Here is a 23,945-nt window from a genome sequence, read left to right as displayed (position 1 = left end):
ATAATGTCACTGTCAAAATAAACGTCAGCAAGAAAGAGGCCACGTAATTAAGCACTTTCTGGCAAATAGTTGTCAGTGTCAGTACCATCTACAGCACAAGATAGATACCAACTATATGACGCAATTACACCCCATGAGTTCTGTTGCAATCGGTAAATATTTATAATACTACAGAATACATACATACAGAATACATAAAAATTGATTTACATCATATACTTGGAAATAAATGCAGGCGTTCCCAATCGAAAAAAATTATAAAAATTCAATGGCTGGTAGAAAGTCCTTCTATAACAATTCTGTATATAAATGAATTTCCTGGTTTCAAAACAGCTAATAAAATTATTTTAAAAAAATTGAAACGTTTGTCCAGTTTTTAGTAAAACTAATAATATTTGATTATTTTTAAACTATGGTTCGTAAATAGTCTTATACTTTTATAAATATAAAATAAAAAGGACATAATTATTTGGACTTAAATAATGAGATAATTTCTGCGATAGCTACTTTTGCTAGTGAAATATCTAGAACAAAATAAATAAAATTTAGATGGTTACGCCAATGTCAATCAAAATTATAACAAAGAGATTTTCTATGATTTTGACTATTAAAATATCTCTATAATAAAGTATGCGTCATGCGTCATCAGAGATCATATCTCTGGTTATGTTATTTGTGTCAAAAGTCAGAATTGTCATTGTCAATTGTCAGTATCAGTTGATGATAGACACCAGACAGACATTTAGACATAGACATAGAAATAGAAGTATGTCACCGATGTCACCACACAAAAAAACGCACTTTTATGAAAATTGGTAAACAATTATATTTGTATCCATTAACAAAATTTATGGTCTCAAATATACTAGTAAAAATAAATATCGTAAGGGTATAACATGGTTCAGCCAATGATAAATACTATAAACACACGATTTCATCCTTATCATGGTGAAAATATAATATTAACTGAAAATAATACAGTAGCATATAGAACAAAAAGTTTCGCCAATGCAGTAACTTTTAGTGAAAAACCTCTAGCTCCGGGTGAAATTTTTCTGCTGGAAATAGAACAAAATGAAACAGGATGGAGTGGGCATATGCGATTAGGACTAACTCAACTAGATCCTTTGACAATGTTGAAACCGGGTAAGTGGGTCTATAAAATTAATTTTGCTTCTAAATAACCATATTTTATTATTTAAATAGAATATGCCCGTTTTGATCAATCAGTAACAAATGAGTGCATACCCCAATTCTTGAAGCACACTATTAAATGAAAGATACCCTTACATCCTACATCTGATATTTTGTACTTCCTGAAAACATAATTTATAAAATTCGTTCTACTAGACAATCATGTTTTATCATAAAGTTTTTACATAGGTGTAACAGATTATTTAGTTGCTAGTTTGTTATTACTATTTAGTGTATAACTAAATCATGATTAACACTATTCTGTATGTTTTTCTAGTTTTTACCATCTTTGATTACTTTGTTGGTAATGTTCTATGCTTTTATAATGTAGCCCTTATCATCATTCAATCTTCACTTGTCTACTGCTAGACATAGATTTCCCTTATAATTTTCCATCTGTATCGATCTTGTCCCTCTTGCATCCAATTCCTATGGTAACATTTTAGATTGTCAGTCCAACATGTTGGTGGATGACCTCTACTTCGCTAGGCATCATCTCTTGGTCTCTATTCCAATATCCGTAATTTGTAATTTATCCATCTGTTTTCTGTTATTCCAGCTATGTGACCTGCCCAGTTCAATCTTGCTATTCTGTCTAAAGCATCAGCCACTCCTGATCTTAGTTGTAGCTGGCCGTTTGAAATCTTTTCTCATATTGAAATGCCCAACATAGCAGGCTCCATCGCCCTTTGAGCCACATAAGATATTTTTCACTGTCCTTTTCATTGTCAATGTTTCCACTCCGTAAGTCAACGCAGGCAAAACACACTGATTAAAGGTTTTTCTTCTAAGACATATCAGTATGTTGGACAATTTGAAAATGTGGTTTAACATGCCAAAGGCTGCCCAGGTCAGTCTTATTCTACAGAGAAGCTCAATGTTTTGGTTATCTTTTCCTATGCTAATCACATGATCTAGGTATTTATAAGCCATTATCTGGTCTATGGATCTTGTTCCTAGGCATTCTACTAAGCAATTCTTCTTCACTGAGTGCAAGATTTGTTATCTTCTGGGTTTTAGATATATTTATTTTCAATTCCCAGTCTAGCTAGGAAAACTAGAGCTGATTTAAAAGTTCATTGGCCTTATCTATCCTACTAGCTATTAGCACAATATCATCTGCAAACCTCAGGTGGATAAGCTTTTCTCCATTTATGTTTATACCTTTGTAGTCAATATAGCCCTAACAACTATATAATGGGACAAATTAAAATATATCACAAATTCAGTCACTTGACTGTTAATTTATTATTTTTTAAATAGTTATGATAATAATGCTAAATAAGCAAGATTCTAAATGAGTAAACAATCAAAATATGTAAAAATTAGTGGCAGTATGAATTAACTGCTAAAAACCACACAAGATATGATAATTGAGTGGCTCAGAGGCATATTGTGACTAAGCCACAAAGTGGAGTTTTGGTGATAAATCATGTCAAAGTTTACTTTAAATAAAAAATACAATTTTTATGATAAAAAAAGTGTAACAATTTATTTTTTTTTAAGGAAATGCTAATGTCTTAAAACAACATTTAAGGAAAAATCTCACCTAAGTTTTATTATTCTAATTCTCGTGTTCAAAAAGTATAGGCACATTTGCCGTTACAAAAAAATATATTCCTAAACCCTATTCATTCTACAAATTCCCAATCGTCAATAGAACCACGTGTAAGCCAAACAGGGTTGTACTGATGTACGACCTATTTATCATATGATTTTTAAAAATATTTACTTTTGAAACTGTTAGTGTAAGAATTTCTTGAAAATTAATCGTTATATCACAATTAAACTAAACTCTAAAAAATAATACGACCAGTAAATAACTTAACAATAACTATAACATAAATATAATACAATATATTAACTTAAAAATCAACACGATACAATTTGAATTTAAAATGATGGCAAGTTGGGATCTGTAACATGAGAATCTGTCTAATAAATTATATTTAATAGCCTTTTGACGAATGAGACGGCGAATATCAACACATGCTCATGTTTACTGATGGGAATTTGGTAAACGAATAAACTTTAGAGAAACTTGTGTGTTTATTTATTTATTTATTTATTTCAACGGTATAACCGTTTACAATAAAATACAACAAATAGCAAAAAGTAAAGATCATGTACAATAAACATCAAACAATAACAAAGAAACAAGTAAACAGTTAAAATTTGTACATTAAAACAGTATAATCAAATTACAAAAGTTAAAAATATATATACATATACATATATATATATATATATATATATATATATATATATATATATATATATATATATATATATTTATATATATATATATATATTTATATATATATAATATATATATATATATATATATATATATATATATATATATATATATATATATATATATATATATATATGTATATAAATATCACATATCTAGATTGATAATTAGATTCTTAAGTTGTCTTCTGAAAGCATTAATGTTTGTACAGAAAGGATCCAATAAGAGGTCATTGCAAGAGCTGAACATTCTCGACAAGGGAAAATGACGAGCATAATCAGTCCTATGAAAAGAGATATAAAAGAGTGCAGTGTGTCGAGTGCTGTGTATTGTGTTTAAGTGTACATTGGCTAATAACGAAGGACAATTAATAACGTTGTTTAGAATTTTCAACAAAAATAACATATCAGCTCTCAACCTGCGGTTCTTCAATGTAGCAATGTTAAATTGAGACATTATTATAGAATAATCTATGAAATAATTTTCAGTATTTTTTATATTAATATGTGCTTTAAAAGCTAAAGATCTTAGAAACTTCCTCTGAACGCTCTCCAATCCATCAATGTATACTTGATGAAATGGGGACCAAACAACCGAGCAGTATTCAAGATCTGAGCGTACCAGAGAGCAATACAATAATTTGAATACAATAGGTGAGAGATCATGACTGTTACGATAAATAAAACCAAGATTACTAAATCCTGTTTCATTAATTTTAAGAAAATGACTTCTAAATGTCAATGCACAATCCAATAATACACCCAAATCTCTTATCTCAGTAACTGAATCCAAGAGTACATCATTAAGAACATATCTATTACCTATTAGAATATTTCTTCTAACTTCGCAAAAAAATAATTACTAAATTCACTAGACGGTTCGGACTGGGAATAGCGAACCGAGTATACAATAAGTATCAATATCGGATTACCAGTAGGTCGGTTTTTAAAATTTCGCATAGATCTTGTCTCTCACTATAATAGTGAACCGTATATCAAAACGGAACGTCACAATTTAACACCCGAAGAAAAAGCTATGATCGGAAATGTGTTTGAAGGACTTCGAACCAGAGAACACAATATAAATATAAACGATGTAGTTACATTATGTAGTTTTGACAAAGGTTTTTGAAGCTAATGTGTACAGAGTAATTAAATCAGATTTATTGAAAAGTAAATAAATCATTTTATGGCGCAGAAAGTATCTGAAACAAATAGCATAATTTCGAAGAGTTGGAATAAACATACAGATGAAACACGGTTAAATGCAGAACATTAGAACATACTGTGACAAAAATTTTGCAGGATTTAAACAAACGACAAGCTTTCTTAGATAGTTTGTCGGCATGTTTAAAAGCTCCACCTGGAAAGGGAAAACGCCTTATTATTAGCCATATTGGTAGCTACTCAGTATTTATTGAAGGAGGTTTAAATGCATTTGTTTCTAAAAAGACTGGAGATTACATAAGGAAATCGATGCAGATGATTATGAAAAATGGTTTTCAGATATTTTGTTAAAAATCGAACCAGGATCTGTTATGGTTATGGATAACGCTCCATATCCCTACCGGCATGTAGAACAGTCAGCAACCACTAAATGGAGCGAATCAGAGATTGTGGATGGCTTGATAAAAAAATATATTAAATTCAATGAACCAATTTTGAAAATCGAGTTACTAAACTTAGCACAGTGTCATAAAGATAAATAAGTATATTAAAAAGGCGTAATTATTGGAATTCGATTGCCGCCATACCATTCTGAGTTAACCCGACATAACTTAAGTGGGCTTAAATAATAATGAAGTAGCAAGAAACAGTGTTACTTTCAAATTCAATTATGTAAAAAATCTGCTTGAGTAAAATAATAAAATCTATTGAGCATGTAGTGAAAGAAGAGCAGAATATGTGGAACCTTGATAACTTCATTGAAATTACCATGGAACCCGTATTTGTGGATCTAGGCGAAGATGCTACTGATGAATCTGAAGATGACTCAGATTAGATTATATCTAATGTTTGTTTTTATTTGAACATATTTTTAATATTTTATGGAAATAAATATTCAGTTAAGGTTACATTTATTACTTTATTTTATAGTACTGTTTCATACCAAGAATTGTTTAAGTATTAAGGTTTTACCTGTGCTGAAAATTACTAGACCACCCTTTTTCTAATCCTATGTCATTAAATCTCATTTGACAATAGGAATTAAATTTAATCCTTGAATCAGTCCGAAGTTTGTTAATTTAAACGGATAAAGGGGTTTTCCCAAAAAATATATTTAACAAGAATTCTTCACCTAAGGCATTTATAAAATAAGAAAATAATTTTTATGACAATCAATTTGTTCTAAAATCCTGATTATATTTTTAATAATAACCACACGCCTATGACTCATCGATTTCCTTTCCCCTCAAACTCGTAAAGGTCTGCATTGAAAATATGAGTCACTTGCTACAATTTTGGTACTGAAGTATAGGTAATCTTTTGAAATATTGCCTGTGTCATAGATATTATTGAAAATTTAATATATAGTATTCTTAAAGATTTATCATCAAGAAGTTTAAACGAAAATAAGTAAAAATATATATTTTGGGGAACATCCCGAAAATATATATCCAGGGTGCAATTGCTTTGTTTTCCGAAGATTAAAAAGCAATATTTTAATATTAATTATGATTATTTTGTTATGTTTACGTTTATATTATTTTTTTTTCTTTTTAGATTCTATTCCCATGTACGCGTTACCAGATCTTTTGGATGTAGCAAAATCTTGGATATATGGAATCAGTAAAGCACAGAACAGTATTTTTGAATATGGCGAAGGAAATGGTTGGAAATGCATTCCAGCTGGTACAAAAAAGGAAAATAGCAATCATAACTTTATTAAGACATGCAAAGGTTCAGTACCTGTGAGTTTGTTAAAGCCTAGTATACCAGGACCAATTCTTCCTACAGACAAAAGTAGTAGGATTGGTGTGATGTACATACCTACAGATGAATTTGAAGCAGATATGCATTATATTATCAACGGGGAAGATCAAGGGGCCTGCGTTAAAAAAATTCCTTATACAGAAGCACCTTTACATGTTGTAGTTGATGTATATGGTGTTACAAAAAAAGTTAGGATCATTCAGTTGTATGAAGGTTGGTACCAAAAATTAAAATTCTAATATTAAATAATACTATTTGTGCGTCAAATTTGTTTTCTGCAATTTTTACAGAGCATTAAAAATGTTTGCTTTTTAAGAAGTTATCAAAGCAAGATTTGCAGAAGTGTTTTGATAGTTATATGAATCTTTTTCAAGTGTTACATTATTTTTATCTCTCTTGGTATTTTTTACCATACATATTGTAAAGTGTAATTATTTGTCCAGGTGTAGTACATTGTGTAAGTGTAATTTTTAATTAATGCATTAGGAGATTCAACTTAAGTGCTAGAATACTTCAAAAGAGTCTTCAATAAATACAGGGAACTGCAGCATTTTGTGGCGTTTGAAATGTGGGTATATCGTAGAATGATGCGCATACCCTGGACAGCACATCGCACAAATGTCTCAATATTGACAGAACTCGACATCAATACTAGGCTTACCACAATCATCAATCAAAATATATTGAGGTACTTTGGACACATTACCAGACGAATGGAAGGCATGGAGAGGTTGGTGGTTGAAGGCAAGGTAGATGGTAAAAGAACTCGAGGAAGATCGCCACTCCGATGCTCAGACCAAATTAAGTGCGCTACCGGTTACTCTCTGTCTGTGTCAGCACACCGGGCCCAGGAGAGAGAAGAATGAATAGCAATCATTCGTCAAATACCATAACGTCACCACATTCTTACGAAGGATAAAGAATAGAGGAGAAGGAGGCAGCATTTTACCATGCCATGAATGCTAAGGTTGCTTAATTGCTTACTTATGGCTGACCAATAAATGGATGTTGAATGCATTTTTGTAACTAGTCCTGCCATAAATATTGAAACAAGTGTAAACGTGGCTTGTAACAGGGGAACAATATTTAATAGTCAGTCCAAATTCTAGCATAGGCAGACGACGTGGACATTATAACAAGAACCAGGAAGAGAACTGCGGAATTCCTAACCGAGCTAGTAGCAGCAGCAGAATGAATGGGGTTACATATAAATCAAAATAAAACCAAATTCATGGCGACTAACACAAACACAAGAGCTGGAAATGTTGACGCAGATTTAATCATCAATGACCAAAACTTCGAAGCAGTCAAAGAGTTCATATATCTAGGGACATCGGTTAACCCCAATAATAACACATCTGAGGAAATAAAAAGACGAATAATAATTGCAAACAGGTGTTATCATGGTCTATCAAAGTACTTAGCTAACAAACGTCTGTCTCAAAAAACTCGTATAAGTCTGCATAGAACACTGATAGTCCCCGTTCTCACATATGGATCAGAGGCATGGACGCTAACTAAAACAGATGAATCCGCTCTATCGATTTTTGAAAGAAAGGTGCTACGCAAGATATTCGAAGCGGTCTGTGAAAACGGAATATGGAGGCGTAGATATAACTTTGAACTGCAGAATATCTACAAGCATACGTTTGGTGGTAAATATATTACCACTATAATTAAGCGAAACGGGCAGGGCATGTAGCTCGGGCCCCTGAAACGAACATTATAAAAAAGATTCTAACAGCGCAACCCGTGGGAATGAGAAGACGGGGTAGATCAAAGCTGAGGTAGATGGACGGGGTAACACAAGATGCCGAGAAGATCGGAGTCGGCAGCTGGAAAATGCAAGCAAGGGACAGAACAGAATTGGGTGGTTTGGTGGGGAGTGTCCTATGGCGGCGAAATTGTCAGCGAGTTATTTTAACAAATGTAGTGGAGTCCCTAAGCCCTACTATGTTCCAAAATAGACCAAGGATATTCCAACAGGACTCTGCACCTGCGCATACAGTGCGTACTCTAACAGTGGTTTTAAAATCATGTACCCGAATTTAATAGTGTTAAACCAGTTCAAGCTTCAAGCTACCCGTTAGCCAGCCCAGACCTTAATCCACTCGAATACAAATGGTGGTCAGTTTTTGTACAAAATGTCACCATAATCTGGAGCCATTGAAGCAGGAACTAGTAGAAGCTGTGCACAATTTTCCAATGGATGTTTTCCGTATAACGATTGATGAATGGCCTAACAGAGTTCGGAGCTGTATTCAGCTAAATGGCGGCCATTTAGAATAATTTTCTTGTAGGTCATTATATTAGTAATAAATTGTACACAATTTTTTTCAAATCAAATCAGAATATCGACGGATAAAAGTCAAAAATTGGCAGTTGTTAGATTTATGATATAAGATATTAAATATCAGTTAGGTTTAAAAAAAATTTCAAATATTAAAATAAACATAATTTAACCCTTAACTAGTCGCTACATGGTCAAAAAGACCGCACGTATTAAAAATTTGCACGTATTAAAAATTTGCTAATATTTCGGAAAAAAATTACATTTGGCAACCACGGCCTTCAGTAGCTTACTCATTCGATACAAGGAGCCTCAGTACTAAATCAGAGTAGCGGGAGGTTTGTTGATTAGGAGTTACAGCGCAAAGGTCATAATTTCCGCGCGCGTCTAGTCAGCTAAAAAGTTTTTATAAATCGTTTTATTGTGTTTCTTATCACCTTAAGGTATGTATAAACGCTAGTTTTTTTTAAATAATATAATATTACACTTTTGTCTTATTGTTTAGTAACCTTTTGAATATACCTCTCTTTCTTTTACTATGTAATTAGTCATCAAATTTTAAATTACTTTGTAGCAAATTATTATTACGATATTTCATAATTTTCTTTGTTCTATTAATGAGAATCAAATATTAATTTTTTTAAATATTAAGCTACAGCAAACTTTTATATATAACTTCCCTCATGGAAGAACAACCGCTTGATCTAGAATATGACGACGACGATGATGAGAATAAAGTAAATGGAGTTTATAATGTGTCCGAAATATGGAGTTATTTCATTGATGAGGAAATGATTTACATAACTGTAGAATCCACTAATAAATACATTGAAAGTATAGCAAGCAATTTCTCTAGGGAGAGGGATGCAAAGCTTACAAACCCATCTGAAATTAGCGCTCTTATAGGCCTTTTATATTTGGAAGGGACATATAAAGCCCATGACCTGAATACAGAAGATATCTGGCAAACTAATGGCGAAGGTATCGAAATATTTAGACTAGTTTTGTCCTTATCCCGATTTCGGTTTCTTCTAAGATGCATTAGATTTGTTGATAAGGTCGATCGTGAAGAACGTAGGAGACTGGATAAGATGGCCGCCATCCGAGTATTTTTTGACAAATTCGTAGAAAAGTGTAAATCGAGATGTAACTCTTCGCAGAATTTAACATGCGATGAAATGCTTCCTGGATTTTTAGGGAATTGCCCTTGGATACAATATATTCCAAGCAAACCCTTAAAGTATGGGCTTAAAATTTTTAGTTGATGTGATGCTGAAATATATTATACCATAAATATGGAGGTCTATGTGGGTCGTCAACCAGATGGCCCATTTACTGTAGACAATTCCCCGAAAGAAGTTGTAAAAAGAATTTGTGCGCCAATAAAGAATTCTGGGCGCAACATTACTCTAGATAATTGGTTCATTAGCATTCCTCTAATAGATGTTTTAAAAAAATAATTTGGATTGACTGTTGTGGGGACCATTAGAAAGAACAAAAGGGAATTGCCCCCTGAATTACTTCAAGGATCTCGTCCTCTAAAATCAAGTATGTTCGCCTTTAGCGATACATGTACCTTAGTGTCGTATATCCCCAAAAAGAAGAAAGTTGTATTGCTTGTTTCAAGTCTACATGACGACGACGCTATAGATAGAGAAACATTTGAACATTATGAACCACACATTCTGACGTTTTATAACAAAACAAAAGGCGGGGTTGACGTCGTTGATCAGCTATGCTCCTCTTATGATGTTTCGCGAAAAACAAGACGTTGTCCCATGGTAATTTTTAACACCATACTAAATGTCGCAGGCATTAATTCGCTAGTGATTCATGCAAGTAATAATGATAATAAAATGTTTAGAAGAAAATTTTTGAAGCATTTAGCATTTTCTCTTATGGCTGAACATCTACGGGTCCGAGCAACAGTAGACAATTTAAATAGAGATCTGAAGTTACGTATTAAGGCCATATGTAATATTCCTAACACAGACGGCACTCCAACTAATGAAGGAGTACATGGTAGATGCTACTTTTGCGACCGTAAAAAGAACCGGAAAACGACTGTTTCCTGCTGTAAATGTAAAAAGTTTTTATGCAGAGAACATACACGTGCAGTATGCGAAGATTGCCAAACTGAACTTCGGATTAATTATAAGTTTCTTTTTTTTATCGGAGTAGAAAATAGTTTTTTTAATGTTCTGTCCAGTGTTTTTAACATTAGTTTACTTTTTATATTATTTTGTAATATGTTACTCTACTTATTAAACCTTAATAAGATCGTATTTTACTTAAACTGGTTCCAAATACTTTTATTAACACAAACTAAGAAGTAAAAGACCAAACGGTCGTTTCGACCGCGCGCGAGTACTAATTTTCAAAAATTCCTAGCGACTACTGAAGGGTTAACTTACATTTTTGGTATCTCATATAAAGTGTTAAGAACGACTGTGTGTTAAAAGCAATAAAAATAGTCACAACTAATTTACTCATACAAAAACTAGTTCGACCCTGTTTTGCTATTAGAACTCTCTGAAAAGAATTACAGTGGTACCTCGATATACGAGCGCCCTAATATGTGAGTGTTTAGAGCGAGCGATATTTTGCTTTGAGATGAGAGCAATATTTGAGATGCGAGGAATCAGTTTTTATTCAAATTCATACTTGTTATTTGACTACTTTAATTTGATTTGTAAATAAAAGGTAGTTTTACTGGTAATAGATCTTTACGGCATCGCCATAAAGATTTTACGGTTCTGTACGTGACTATTACTTGGATCGACAAATTAAATGGTCATTGGAAGTTAAATCCGACAAAAATTCGGATTCTAATACTAACCATTAACCATATTGCACTCTCGATGTCGGTGTAATTTACACTGTGTAAATTTTTAATATAGACTTCAGTCTGTCTGCCTTGCTTGTTTCCTTCATTTTCGAAGTATTGCTGATAAGTTGGGTTCGCGTTTTGTGCTTTTTGTACATTACAATATTACATTTATTTTTACAACCATGGGTTCGGATAAGAAGATGATGTCTATTGAACTAAAACGTGAAATCATTGAAAACATGAGCAAGGTGTATGAGGAGCAACTGACTTGGCGAGGATGTACGGGCATACCACATCAATGATATGTACTGTACTTAAACGAAAGAAGGTGATAAATGGTATAATGCCAGCTAAGGGCGTGACAATAATTTCCAAGCTCCGGACTTCTCTCCATGAAAATATGGAGAAACTACTAATGGTGTGGGTGACAGAGAAGCAGCTTTAGGAGGAATCTTAACACAAAGCATCATATCTGAGAAGGCACGAGCGATTTACGAAGATTTGCTGAAGCAGATCCCACACACTTCTACAAATGATGAATCGGAAGACTCGTTTAAAGCCAGTCGGGGCTGGTTTGACAACTTTAGAAAAAGGACCGGCATTCACTCCGTCGTCAGACATGGTGAGGTAGCAAGTTCAGATGTGAAAGCAGATGAGGTTTACATCAAAATGTTTTCCGAACTGATAGAAGCCAAGGGATACATCCCCCACCAAGTCTTCAACTGTGACGAAACAGGGCTTTTCTGAAGAAAGATACCGAATAGGACTTACATAACGGCAGAGGAGAAGACGATGCCAGGTCACAAACCTATAAAAGATAGATTAACTCTACTACTTTGCACCAATGCGAGTGGCGACTGTAAAATCTAACCTCTTCTAGTTTACCATTCAGGAAATCCCAGAGCCTTTAAGTCACATAAGGTTTTAAAAGAAAAACTGCCAGTTGTGTGGAGGGCAAATCCAAAGGCGTGGGTCACCAGGAAATTCTTTCTGGAGTCGATAAACCTGGTGTTTGCCCCTTTTGTTAAAAAATATCTACAGCAAAACAACCTACCCATGCAAATCCTTCTTGTCCTCGATAATACTCCTTCTCACCCAGCAAATCTCGAAATTGATTTACTCCAACGAGTTCAAGTTTATAAAGATTCTCTACGCACCAGTCAACACCACTCCTATCTTGCAGCCCATGGATCAGCAAGTGGTTTCTAATTTTAAGAAGTTGTATACCAAGCACATTTTTCAGCGCTACTTTGAGGTGACGGAGAACACAAATCTTACCCTTCGATAGTTCTGGAAGGACCACTTTAACATAGTAATGTGCCTAAGAATTATTGAGCGGGTCTGGCTAGGTTACAACAAGGACCTTAACCTCTGCATGGAAGAAGCTGTGTGCTGCTTGTCGATGATTAGCATAATTTAAATTGAATTTCTTTAGATTGACAATAACGTTTAAACATGCTCTTGGATTTTCTGAGCGATAAACTAAAAGAGATTTACCATCACTGCCAATCGATCTTGAAGGCCTTAAAACCTGGAAAAATTTTCTCTTTACGTGATATAAAGTTCTTTTAGGCATCTTCTTTCCAGAACATGTATGGTTTAGTGATCTCCCCAGCATCCTCTTTTAATCTTTCAAAAATCAGCTTAGCTTGGGAGCACACTGTGTTCTAATCAATAGGACAATTGTTCAGATTTACTTAATTATCACACCATAATTTTAATATTGAGTTCATCTCGACGATAATACCGTGATGTATACGATGACGTTTACCATGGTTGAATGTAAAGATTGTGAATTTTTCACAGCTTCGATAATTTTTCTCTGCCATCTTTATCGTGAATCGACTAGATTTGAAAATCGCGTAACTCTGGATTAGCGTAAGTCGGGGTACCGTAAGTCGAGGTATTACTGTATTCGTTTTAATATATTGCTCATATTTTTTATATAATTTTGAAGTTTTTATTATATTTTATTTTCTAGTTCCTTCACTTCAATCTGCTTGCAGGGATGCTATTTTACATCACATTTCAAAAAAGGCTGTTCTTTCCTTGCCTCTTCCAAAATTTTTGAAAGAATATTTGCTGTACCAAACTTGAACGAATATCCTGTATTGATTGGTTTAAGGTAATTGTAAGTATACCGTTATATATTATAACCATTTACTCAATATGGATGGTGTTATGCAAAAAGGAGTTAAACCACAAAATATTAAAAATTGAGTTATCCTAATCACATGGTAGAATATATTGTTATTTAAATTATACAAAAATGATTGCAAAAGTCACATCGGTATTTAAAAGAGTGATATAAGTGAAATGTTAACCCACATTATGTAGGTCTCAAATCTGCAAAAGGTAATCGTGAATTAGAAACTTTAACATTTGATCTGCAAACGACCCACCCTCTTCCAAAGTTGCCTACTGGGATAACATATTACAAAAGGTAGTTGAATTTTTGAGATACATGCTTTATTGGGATGAAACAGTTTATATATAGGACACAGAATTTCGGAACTAAAAGAGCATTCCTTCTAATTTCGATAGGAGAAAACCTTCGCCGTCAGGTCATTGAATAAACTGAGCAACTTAGCGAGCTGTTGCCGGTCCCAAGCCCGGGTAAAGAAGTAGGATTGAAACGAAATGCTATAATAGCAACTTTATCTTTCAGAAAAAAGCAACTTGCTAAAAGTTTCCATCATCAATAGCCTCGAAAACTGGATGGAAGTAAAAGATGACGAATGTTAGGAAAAAGAACGATGAGACTGACCACATGGAATATTTCAAGAATTTTGGACCAAGCAAACAGGCGTCTTCCAAGAACTGAAACGACACATTAGATAATATACACGCACAGCAACTAAAAAGAAAGGAAAAGGGAGTGAGAAAATATATGAGCACATTCAGCTATACAGTGGCATTGAAAAAGATGTGAGAGCAAAAAGGGAAGTACATTTCTGTACACAATAGACTCAGAAAAAACATTAAAAGCTGGGAGGAGGTAGAAGAGCAGATAATAACAATGGACATACACAAACAGTTGCCGTTATAGGAGCGTACGCACCTAATGAAGACGCCAATGCACACACAAAAGATGAGACCTTTCTTATACCTAAATATAAATCGGAACAAAGAAATCTACATACTAGGAGGCTTTAACGCCAGAGTGTAACAAAAGAAAGTAATACCGTATGGAAGAAATATTGAGAAGAAAGAGTAAACAACAATGGTAAATGACTCTCAGACATATGCCAGAGCTTAGACTGAAAGGTTATGAATGGATTTTTTCAGCACAAAGAAATCCATAAATTTACAAGGATACAGACAAAGACGAAACTGCTATAAATTATTTGCTGTCTGATCCAGTCACAAAAAACAAATGACGTAAGGGTCTATCGTAGTGCTGACCATTACATGTTGGTACCTAAAGTTACTATTAACTATAAGAAGAATATCACACAAACCGAGAACGAAAATAGCGCTGAATCCAAACTTAAAACAATAAAATATAACATTGATAGCTTAAGAGATAAATGCACACAGTTTCTCTGCAAGATAAGACTGGTTTCCTAGGAACTGTAGATGAAGTAGAAATGGCAGAGAAGTACCAGTTAGTGAATGAAATCATACACCAAGCAGCCAAGAGTGACATTTGGGATATTTGGACAAAAGCAGAAAAGAAAATCCCGAATGAATCACAGATAAGGTCAAACAAACAGCAAATGGAAAAAAGGCGTATATATATATATATATATATATATATATACATACGCGTATATATATATATATATATATATATATATATATATATATATATATATACATACGCGTATATATATATATATATATATATATATATATATATATATATATATATAACTTGGCTAAGAACAAAAGACCCAGGAGAACTTATGTATCACTTAACAAAGAAACCAAATGAATGATGCCGCAAAAGAAGAACAAAATTTGGAAACTAGAATGTAAAAATGTAGAGAAATATCTAAGAGGCAATAGAGTAACTCAAGCCTGGAAATTTATTCAAAATGTACGAAAAGAAAGGAAGGAAACTGGAAATATAGAGCTAATCCAGAATAAGAAGTGGGAGATTCATTACAAGCAACTTAACAACTAAGTTAACAATAACAACGAAGAGGAGGTAAGGTCTATTCGCTCAGCTCGGGCATATTTTGACAGATTTATAGCTGGAAACCTACAACACAAAAGTTCCTATCACACAGTATTAACAGCTTAAATAAACTTTTATTATAGACTTCTTTTTTTGAATACAAATAAATATTTGTATTAACCACGCTTATAATTTTATTATGTGTTATACATTATAATATGGTGTAACTAAATAAATATTTATTGTTGGTAATTCATAAAGTTCTATTTTATTTACGTTAATACTATAGAGTTAATAGGTAAAAACGAAATTAAAAAATAATTAAGCGAAATGAAGAATCGTAAAATTCCAGGGCGCGGAGCTAAAAATTTGGCCAAATGCAAAATATTGGACAGATTGGAACTTAGCATATATAAACGCCATCAACAAAAAGGAGACAGAAAAGTATGCGATAATTATAGAGGCATTAGCATCACTAGTTCGATGAGAATGTTTTATGGCCGAATCTTTAAAAACGCGTTGCTAGAAATCTTGCAACCCATCTGAGTGTTTTAAAGACAAAAAATTCCTTTTCAGAACTATTTCGAGTAGCAATGGGTAGTAAAAAGGGATGTTGCTTATCCCTTACTTTATTTAAAATTTATGTTCATGAGGCATTACAGAAATGGTGACAGAAATGTTCAGGTATGGGAATCAAAGTCGGCGGGATAGCTCTTCAGATATTATTCTTCGTTGCTGATTAAGTAATAATAGCAAACTGATAGATGGAAAGAAATATGGACGTAGAACAAGAATACAACAACCTCAAAACGATAATAAAAAAAATTTCTTATGAAGGAACAGAGAACAACGACAAACAACACCACCAACCACCATGGATGATAGAAAACATAAAAAGAAAGATACAAGAAAAAAACAAAATAGGTACATAAGAAAATTTACTCCAAGAGTCCAGATTGGAATATATGGGAGGGGAATACAGTATGGAGAGACACACAAGTAGTAACATCAATTCTACTAACAACGAGGTCCGTACTGCGTTAATTAAAATGAAAAACGGGCTATCTACAGGACCTGGCAATATAGCTGTAGAGTTACTTAAAGCAGGAGGTCCACTCCAAATAGAACGATTAACTTTTCTAATGAATCAATGCTGCCAACAAATTAAATTACCATCTGAATGGAAAACCGATCACGAAGTGTCCATCTTTAAAAAGGGTAATCGAAAAGATCTTAACTGCTACAGATACTTTCGGGAGATTGTTTGGAAAGATAATAAATGGAACAATACAAGATGATGTAGGACATCTAATTAGCGAAGACCAAAGTGGATTTACGCCTGGTAGATCTTGCACTGATAACTTGTTTATACTCCAACAATTAATAGAAAAAATAATACCGGCTGATACCGACGTACATCTAGCCTTTATCGATCTAGAAAAGGCGTATGATACAGTTTCAAGACTTAAATTGTGGTAAGCTTTACAACAACTCGGCATTAGTCCATACCTTTTAGAAATAATCACAGAAGTATACAGGGATAACACTATTTACTTAAAAATCGGAAATAGACTATCAGAGCCGATAAAAGTAACTAAAGGACTAAGACAAGGATGCAGTATGTCACCCTTACTGTTTAATTTATATATTGAGGCAGCCCTCCAAAATTGGAAAAACCACTTCCAGGGAATGGGAATCCCCGTAGGAAATGACGTACTGTTCTCCCTGAACTTTGCGGATGATCAAGTCGTCCTAGCTCAAGATTTTTATGATCTAGAATTTATGATAAAGCGTCTATACAGAGAATATGCAAAATGGGGGTTACAAGTCAACATGAAGAAAACAGAATATTTAGTTATCAATTCAGCTGCAAGGTTTGAAGTGTTGATAAACGAGGACGTGGAAATCAAACAAGTAGAAAAATTTAAATATTTAAGTGCATTCATTGATAAGAACGGCTTAGAGAAACCGAAATTAAACACCGAATTAATCAGGGACGTAAAATTGTAGGATGCCTGAACTCCTTATGGTGGGATCGTAACATTTCCAAAAGGAACAAAAAAAGAATAGGGCAAACCATAGTTGAATCAGTTCTTTGTTATTGCTATGAAGTATGGACAATTAATGCAGACCTGAAGAGAAGATTGTTGGCAGTTGAAATGGATTATTTGAGAAGAAGTGCTAGAACATCAAGGCTGGAAGACCAACGAATCTATAAGAAATAACGTGAATTCTACAGAAACGGTCATCGACAGAATAGAAAGAAGAGGTTTAAAATGGTTTAGACACCTATTGAGAATACCTGACGAACGTTGGCCCCAAAAACTTCACAGATGGAAGCCAACTGGAAGAAGAAAGAGAGGTAGACATCGACGCTCATGGAATGAAGGAATTAGAAGAGCGATGGAATCGAGAGGTTTGGAGGACTAGCCTGCCTTGGACTGGGAGGATTGGCCGAGGAGAACGGGAATAAGGCGATATCCGTCTCCAAAGTTTATTTACAAGTTGAATTCTGTAATATATATTAATCAAAACAGAATACTTACTTAATGGAAATTGGAAATCGAAACATCAAAACAAATGTAAAACGTAATAAAACGTAAACGTAATTAATCATTACAATCAATTGTGGTTAAATCTCATATACCTTAAGATGTCTGTAACAATTATGAATATGAGTGCGTTTAAGATACACATTTACCATAATTCGATTGATGTGTATGAGCTACTTATTTTGTTTTGTTTGTTTTAGATTTGGACTGTGTATCTATATAATATTCCATATGTCTGTATATTTAATACCACTCAACATTTGGCAGACCTTCAAACAAATTTAGAAAATTGTTTTCTGAACTGCGTTTAGCAAGACTGAACTTGATAGCATCCCAACATATGCATTACGGTTTCTTTTTATGAATTGTGATTTGATTATTTTAATATATATATCTTTTATTTGTAAGCCTTATTTTGTTAAATTTTTCTATAAAATATAGAAAATTGCTTATTTATTGTATGTTATAATACCAAATCATCAGTTTTACTTTATAATTGATCAGTCACACAGGATCGCTATAGCAGGATATAGAAAAAAATTGTTGAATGAAGAAACTTTGACTAAAGTTGGTCACAGGATTTATTTTAGAAGATATCAAATTTATTAATTATCTTTCAGAATTAAATCTTTCTGACACATACTTTGTAATAAGACAGACCTAAATGCTCAAGAACATAATATTCCCATAAATCTCAAGGCAAAAGTTTTTAATTATAGCATCATTCCAGTGATGACATATGGTCTAGAGACAATTACATTGACAAAAAAGCCAGCAAAAAAATGAGAGTAACTGCTGGGAATAACTTAAAAAGATCGTGCCCGTAATGAAGAAATACATAGAAGTACAAAAGTAGAGGTCGTAATACAACGCGCTACTTCCTTGAAGTGGTTTTGGTTAGGGCATGTTGATAAACAAGATAATACCTAGAAAAATGAAGTTTTTTTCTTCCTAATTGTATAGACGGGTTTGATATTGAAATGTGTAGTATGAGATATTACAAAAAGACTCTAATCCAGGGATTCATCAATTATTTAACGGAAATATTTCTAAATAAACAATCAAAACGTCAAACCTATTATTTCGCTCTTAAAAACTTGTCCATTTAGAGATTTATGTCAACAGACAACTGTTTTGAAAAAAAGATAAACAAAATGAGATATACTAAATTAAAATCGGTTAATCAACAAAAAAGTTATTACAAAATGAACAACAAAATCGCTGTTTTTGAATATTTTTAATAACTTTTTTATTATTTACCTAAACTTGAGGGCCTTATCGTGTTTAAATTGTGTGCAAAAGATGGGTCAGATCTGGAAAGATATCTCAGTAATCCGGGGCTTATTTTCCTCGTTAAGACGTGTTCTAATAACTTATGGAAAAAAAGTTAAAAAAATAGATTTATGTACACAAAATGATTTAATAATAAATAGCACTTTTTAAGGTTATAAAAATTGACAATAACTCCGTAAAATTTAGTTCAAATTGTGTATTTTTTTTTAAGGTTAAGTCATCTGGTTTGTTTATAAATTTTCTGTAAAGTTGATTTTTTTTATTAACCAATTTTACTAAGCCGTGTCTGTCATTCAGATATTTCGCTTAACCTTACATTTTTTGGTATTCTTTGGTATTTTTATTGATTAATGAAATGAGGATGTCGGTAAAATTATTTAAGAAAGCATTCATATCAGAACAGTGATCCCAATTTTGAAAACTAAGATCTCTTTTTAAATCATCATAATTAACTATTTTCCTAAACTTAGTTTTGCATTCAATTTTATTTTTTTTTCAAAAGAAAAACTTACAAATGTTGCTTTACGATCAGTCACGGAAAGATCCAGAACAGCTGATAAAGCATTATTATTGATACAAAACATACTTTTTACAAAAATGTGGTCTATACAACTACGAGAATCGCCCGGAATTCTAGTATTTTTATTTAGTATTGATAAAAAATTATATTCACTCAATATACTTAGATACTCAGAAGACTCTGGTGCCATATTTTTGATATTAATATTAATATCACCCAATAAAACATGATATTTACAAACAGAATTTTTAGTGCTCTCTAAATAAATATTTATCTAGACCAATACAAAAATGCTCTCCATCTGTTGATGGTGGTCTATAAATTAATGTTAATATTGTATTTTGATTATATTTACTTAATATAGTTATCTCTAATACCTTACATACACTAATGTTTACAACCTTCCACGTAAATCTTAAATTCTTTTTTATGTATACAACGACACCCTCATTTTGATTTCTATGTCCTTCATTATATAAAATCTTAAAATTATCTATTTGAAATAAAGATATATCAGGAATAATCCAAGTTTCCGTTAGACATATACAGTCAAAATCAAGTGCCATCTGTTGTATATTTATTCGTAACTGATCTAGATTTTTTATTAAGGCTTCTAATATTTTGGTGTAAAATGGTAAAATTTTCATTATTTTTACCTTTATAAAAATTCGCAGTTAACTTATTAAAATCTTCAATATGTTTAGGTTTATGAGTAATTACGGGAATGTAGTCTACATCACGAATGTATGGATCCATACTATAACAACAACTAAAAAAACTTGGTAGTGAAATACCTAAGAAAAAATAATTGTCTTAAAAAATTCTAGCACTTACCGCTTTGCTGTCGAATTTTAACTCTTTCTTTGGCAACTGAAGTAGAGTTGTGTCTTGATTTTAGCTTTTTTCCTTCTTTGTGTCTATCTTCGTTTTTGGTCTTTTTCACTCCTCTTAGTACTTCTTTATGGTCTATAATATTTTTCTTTTCCGAATTTTTTTTTCTGGTTTACTTTTATCAGTATCTGATTCTTTTGTCAGTTTTTCAGTCAATGTAGTTATCAGGTTAAGGTTTTGTTGTTGGGTAGCCTCTTCTTTCTGTGATGAATTCTTGGGCGTAGCTAAGGTAAATTGTGAGATGTCTTCAAAAAATGTTTTAGAATTTGGTGTTGGGGTTTCTGGTGCCCTGTGTGGTTTAGGTTTTTCTGATTGAACACCATCTTCATTTTCATCCTTTTCCATATTTCTTAAGTCTTTGGCAGAATATTTTTCATTATTTATGACTAAGTATCTGCTACGAATTTTAGCATAAATTTTCTTTTCTCCTACTAGTTTTAGATCTGCACTAAGAAGATTTTGGTCTTGTCTATCCTCGTAGCATATATGGTGATTTATATAAATATTGGTATTACGTAATTTACTACAGTTTTTTAGTATTATATTTTTCTTAAAATAAGATTACATCTGTCAAGCACTGTATTATGTTTTTCTTCAAAATACTTTACTTTTTTATTTATTTTGTTGGCCAGTGTTCGTGTTTCATCTTTGATATCTTGTAATATAGATTTTTTTAAGGCTGCAGATTGTTTACTGATTTCTGCTCGAAGTTTATCTAACAAGACTGTGTTTGAGATGCCACTGTCGGAAGTGCCCATTATCCACCAAATAGTTTAGGAAATACATTTACAAATACTAATGTTTACTCGTATTTGTGTTTTTTAATTACCGTCAGTTTTTATAACTTTAGTTTAATTTATTAGCAATATTCGTTCCCAAATAAAAGTGTTTATAATAAAAACAAACTTACATATAGATTAATAATAGTTTCAATTGCTGCATCCTATATTCAGCATTTACAAAAACAATATTCACTAATTAGTTTTTAAAGTTTTTATTCTCGTTATAAAAATTGCTTATCTGCTCAGAGCTCACTAATAACAATCTAACAAGTGTACGGTAGTTAATCGAATGATTAGCTTGATATTTTGATAGTTAGGTTCAAAATGGAAGACAGTAGAAAAGCCTCGTGTGAAAGAGCTAAGTGTCGTTCACAAAAGAATCAAATTTTTAAGTAACTATCATAATAATTAAAAAAAAAAAGAACACGCTTCATTTGTTTATTTAGACAAAACGTGGATTTTTGTTAAAGTTGGAATAAAACAGATTTGGCAGGACGCTAGTATAAAATCAATAAAACACACCGATATAGAGGGAAAGAGAAATTTTATATTTCATACGTGTTAAAATTATTTCAAAAAACCAAAATATTTACATATTATATACATAAATTTTGTTAAAAAAAAATTCCAACTTCTTAAAATAATAATTTACATTACATTAAAATTAATCTATTTCAGCAGTCCAACTTTTGGAAACATATCGCAATATCTTTGTACAGTGAAAAAATACACCGTGCAAAATCTTGAACAATTCATGCAAACTCTATTAATTCAAAATTCACCACACCACTTTTTCCATTTTTATGTTTAAGAAATTTATATCTTTCGTCAGAAAGATTCTTTTCATCGACTGCAGAAGGACCTTTGATATTGTCGGACATGACCTGTTGACATAAAAATTATTGAAATATCAGTAAAGATGAAAAGAGCATACAACTTATCTCAAATCTGTGATGCGAATGCGTACCATCTAATCTAGTGCAGTAGAAACACTAATGAAAGAGGTGAGTCATTACTACAGTTTGTTATGGAATATGATTTAGACATATCAAACGTAGGAAACAAATCAAATTTCGTGACTTCAAAACGAAAGGAGTTAATTAATATACTATCATAAAATTGCATGTGTCAGATGAGGTATCTTATTCGGAAAATCGACACATTTGTTTTGAAACAATAGGTAACGCGTCTTTCACTCATTTGCACATTGTTATACGGTGGGAGACAAGAATCGAAAATCTTATAGATTGTGAGAAAACCTGCAACGTAATCGTTAGATCAAGACATAGTATATATATATATATATATATATATATATATATATATATATATATATATATATATATTTAGGGATTCTAAAGTATTCACTGCCTTCCCTCGCTCAACCGTTTCCATCTCTCTCTGTTGTTCCATTCAAGACATAGTAACATCATAAATAAAATGAGGGCTACCGAAGGGTTGATGACTTCTGACCATATGGTACTCCAAATATAGGCCGGAAGTACATTTCCAAGTGTACATCTGCCCACAAGAGGGATGGGACAGAGGATACACTTGAACTATACTGTAGGATTATATCTGGTGCACAGACAGGTCTAAAACTGCAGAATGGAAGATTCCATACAATAGGGCGTTCGAGAAGGTCGCTCCACCAGAATTGCATTAACTGAAATCGACACTAACATCCAAAAAATCCATATAGGAGCATTAGGGTCAAGGTAAAAAATAGCTTTGTAACATCAATCACTCCTACTGTAGAGGTACCCAAAGGTTCCATTCTTACATCGACAATATACACTTTATATAAGAGCGCCTTCTCCAACCCCAGACGGATTAATACAACGACACAACTTTACGCAGACGACACTACTCTCGTAAAAACATCTCGAACGGTACACTCAAACTTACCTCAAATATGTCGATAAAGAATACAGTGCTGGGGACCTAATGCTAGAGCCACTTAGATAGGATAGGAATTAGAGTCGGCTTCATCAATGCTCAATAGGAAAATTTGGACGGACGAAAAAAAATACACCGTTACATACATACAAAAAGTAGATATATATCCTACTATGAAGTGAGGAGCAAACATCTACTCTCTACTCAGATACAATCGTTCACTTAATTATCTTTGAAAATAAGTAAGTATTCTCCGTAAAGAAACCTACAAACTAACAAATACATAAACTATCGAACATCCAACCATGCATGAGAGATCTTCCTCTATGAGCAAGAGATACCTTAAAAATCATTTTTGGCAAAAACATCTGAGCTCAAAAC

At 32.6% G+C, this 23,945-nt stretch overlaps 1 protein-coding gene across 2 annotated transcripts; it reads left to right on the top strand.

Moving 5' to 3' along the window:
- Positions 1 to 755: 755 nt before the first annotated feature.
- LOC140441810 (neuralized-like protein 2) lies at positions 756 to 18,633 on the top strand. 2 transcript variants are annotated; one of them, XM_072532738.1, is made up of 4 exons: positions 756 to 1,146; positions 6,175 to 6,597; positions 13,486 to 13,629; positions 18,380 to 18,633. In XM_072532738.1, the coding sequence occupies exons 1-3, from the start codon at positions 897 to 899 to the stop codon at positions 13,599 to 13,601; spliced, it is 789 nt and encodes a 262-aa protein (XP_072388839.1). In that variant the 5' UTR covers positions 756 to 896; the 3' UTR covers positions 13,602 to 13,629; positions 18,380 to 18,633. The 2 variants fall into 2 exon arrangements, with proteins under 2 accessions (XP_072388839.1, XP_072388838.1); XM_072532737.1 differs by having other exon boundaries at positions 13,486 to 13,635.
- The last annotated feature ends 5,312 nt before the right edge of the window (positions 18,634 to 23,945 follow it).

The sequence above is a fragment of the Diabrotica undecimpunctata genome, chromosome 5, assembly GCF_040954645.1.
Source record: "Diabrotica undecimpunctata isolate CICGRU chromosome 5, icDiaUnde3, whole genome shotgun sequence".
Classification (NCBI taxonomy): Eukaryota; Metazoa; Arthropoda; class Insecta; order Coleoptera; family Chrysomelidae; genus Diabrotica; species Diabrotica undecimpunctata.
The sequence above is the reverse complement of the archived record's forward strand: the minus strand, read 5'-3'. Positions and strand labels throughout refer to the sequence as shown.

What these genes read in the sequence shown, in the direction of transcription:
- LOC140441810 (XM_072532738.1), top strand. Translation starts at nt 897, where the DNA reads ATGGTTCAGCCAATGATAAATACTATAAACACACGATTTCATCCTTAT. An exon ending in TTTGACAATGTTGAAACCGG is followed by an intron (nt 1,147 to 6,174) that starts GTAAGTGGGTCT and finishes TTTTCTTTTTAG; the next exon opens with ATTCTATTCCCATGTACGCG. An exon ending in GATCATTCAGTTGTATGAAG is followed by an intron (nt 6,598 to 13,485) that starts GTTGGTACCAAA and finishes TTTATTTTCTAG; the next exon opens with TTCCTTCACTTCAATCTGCT.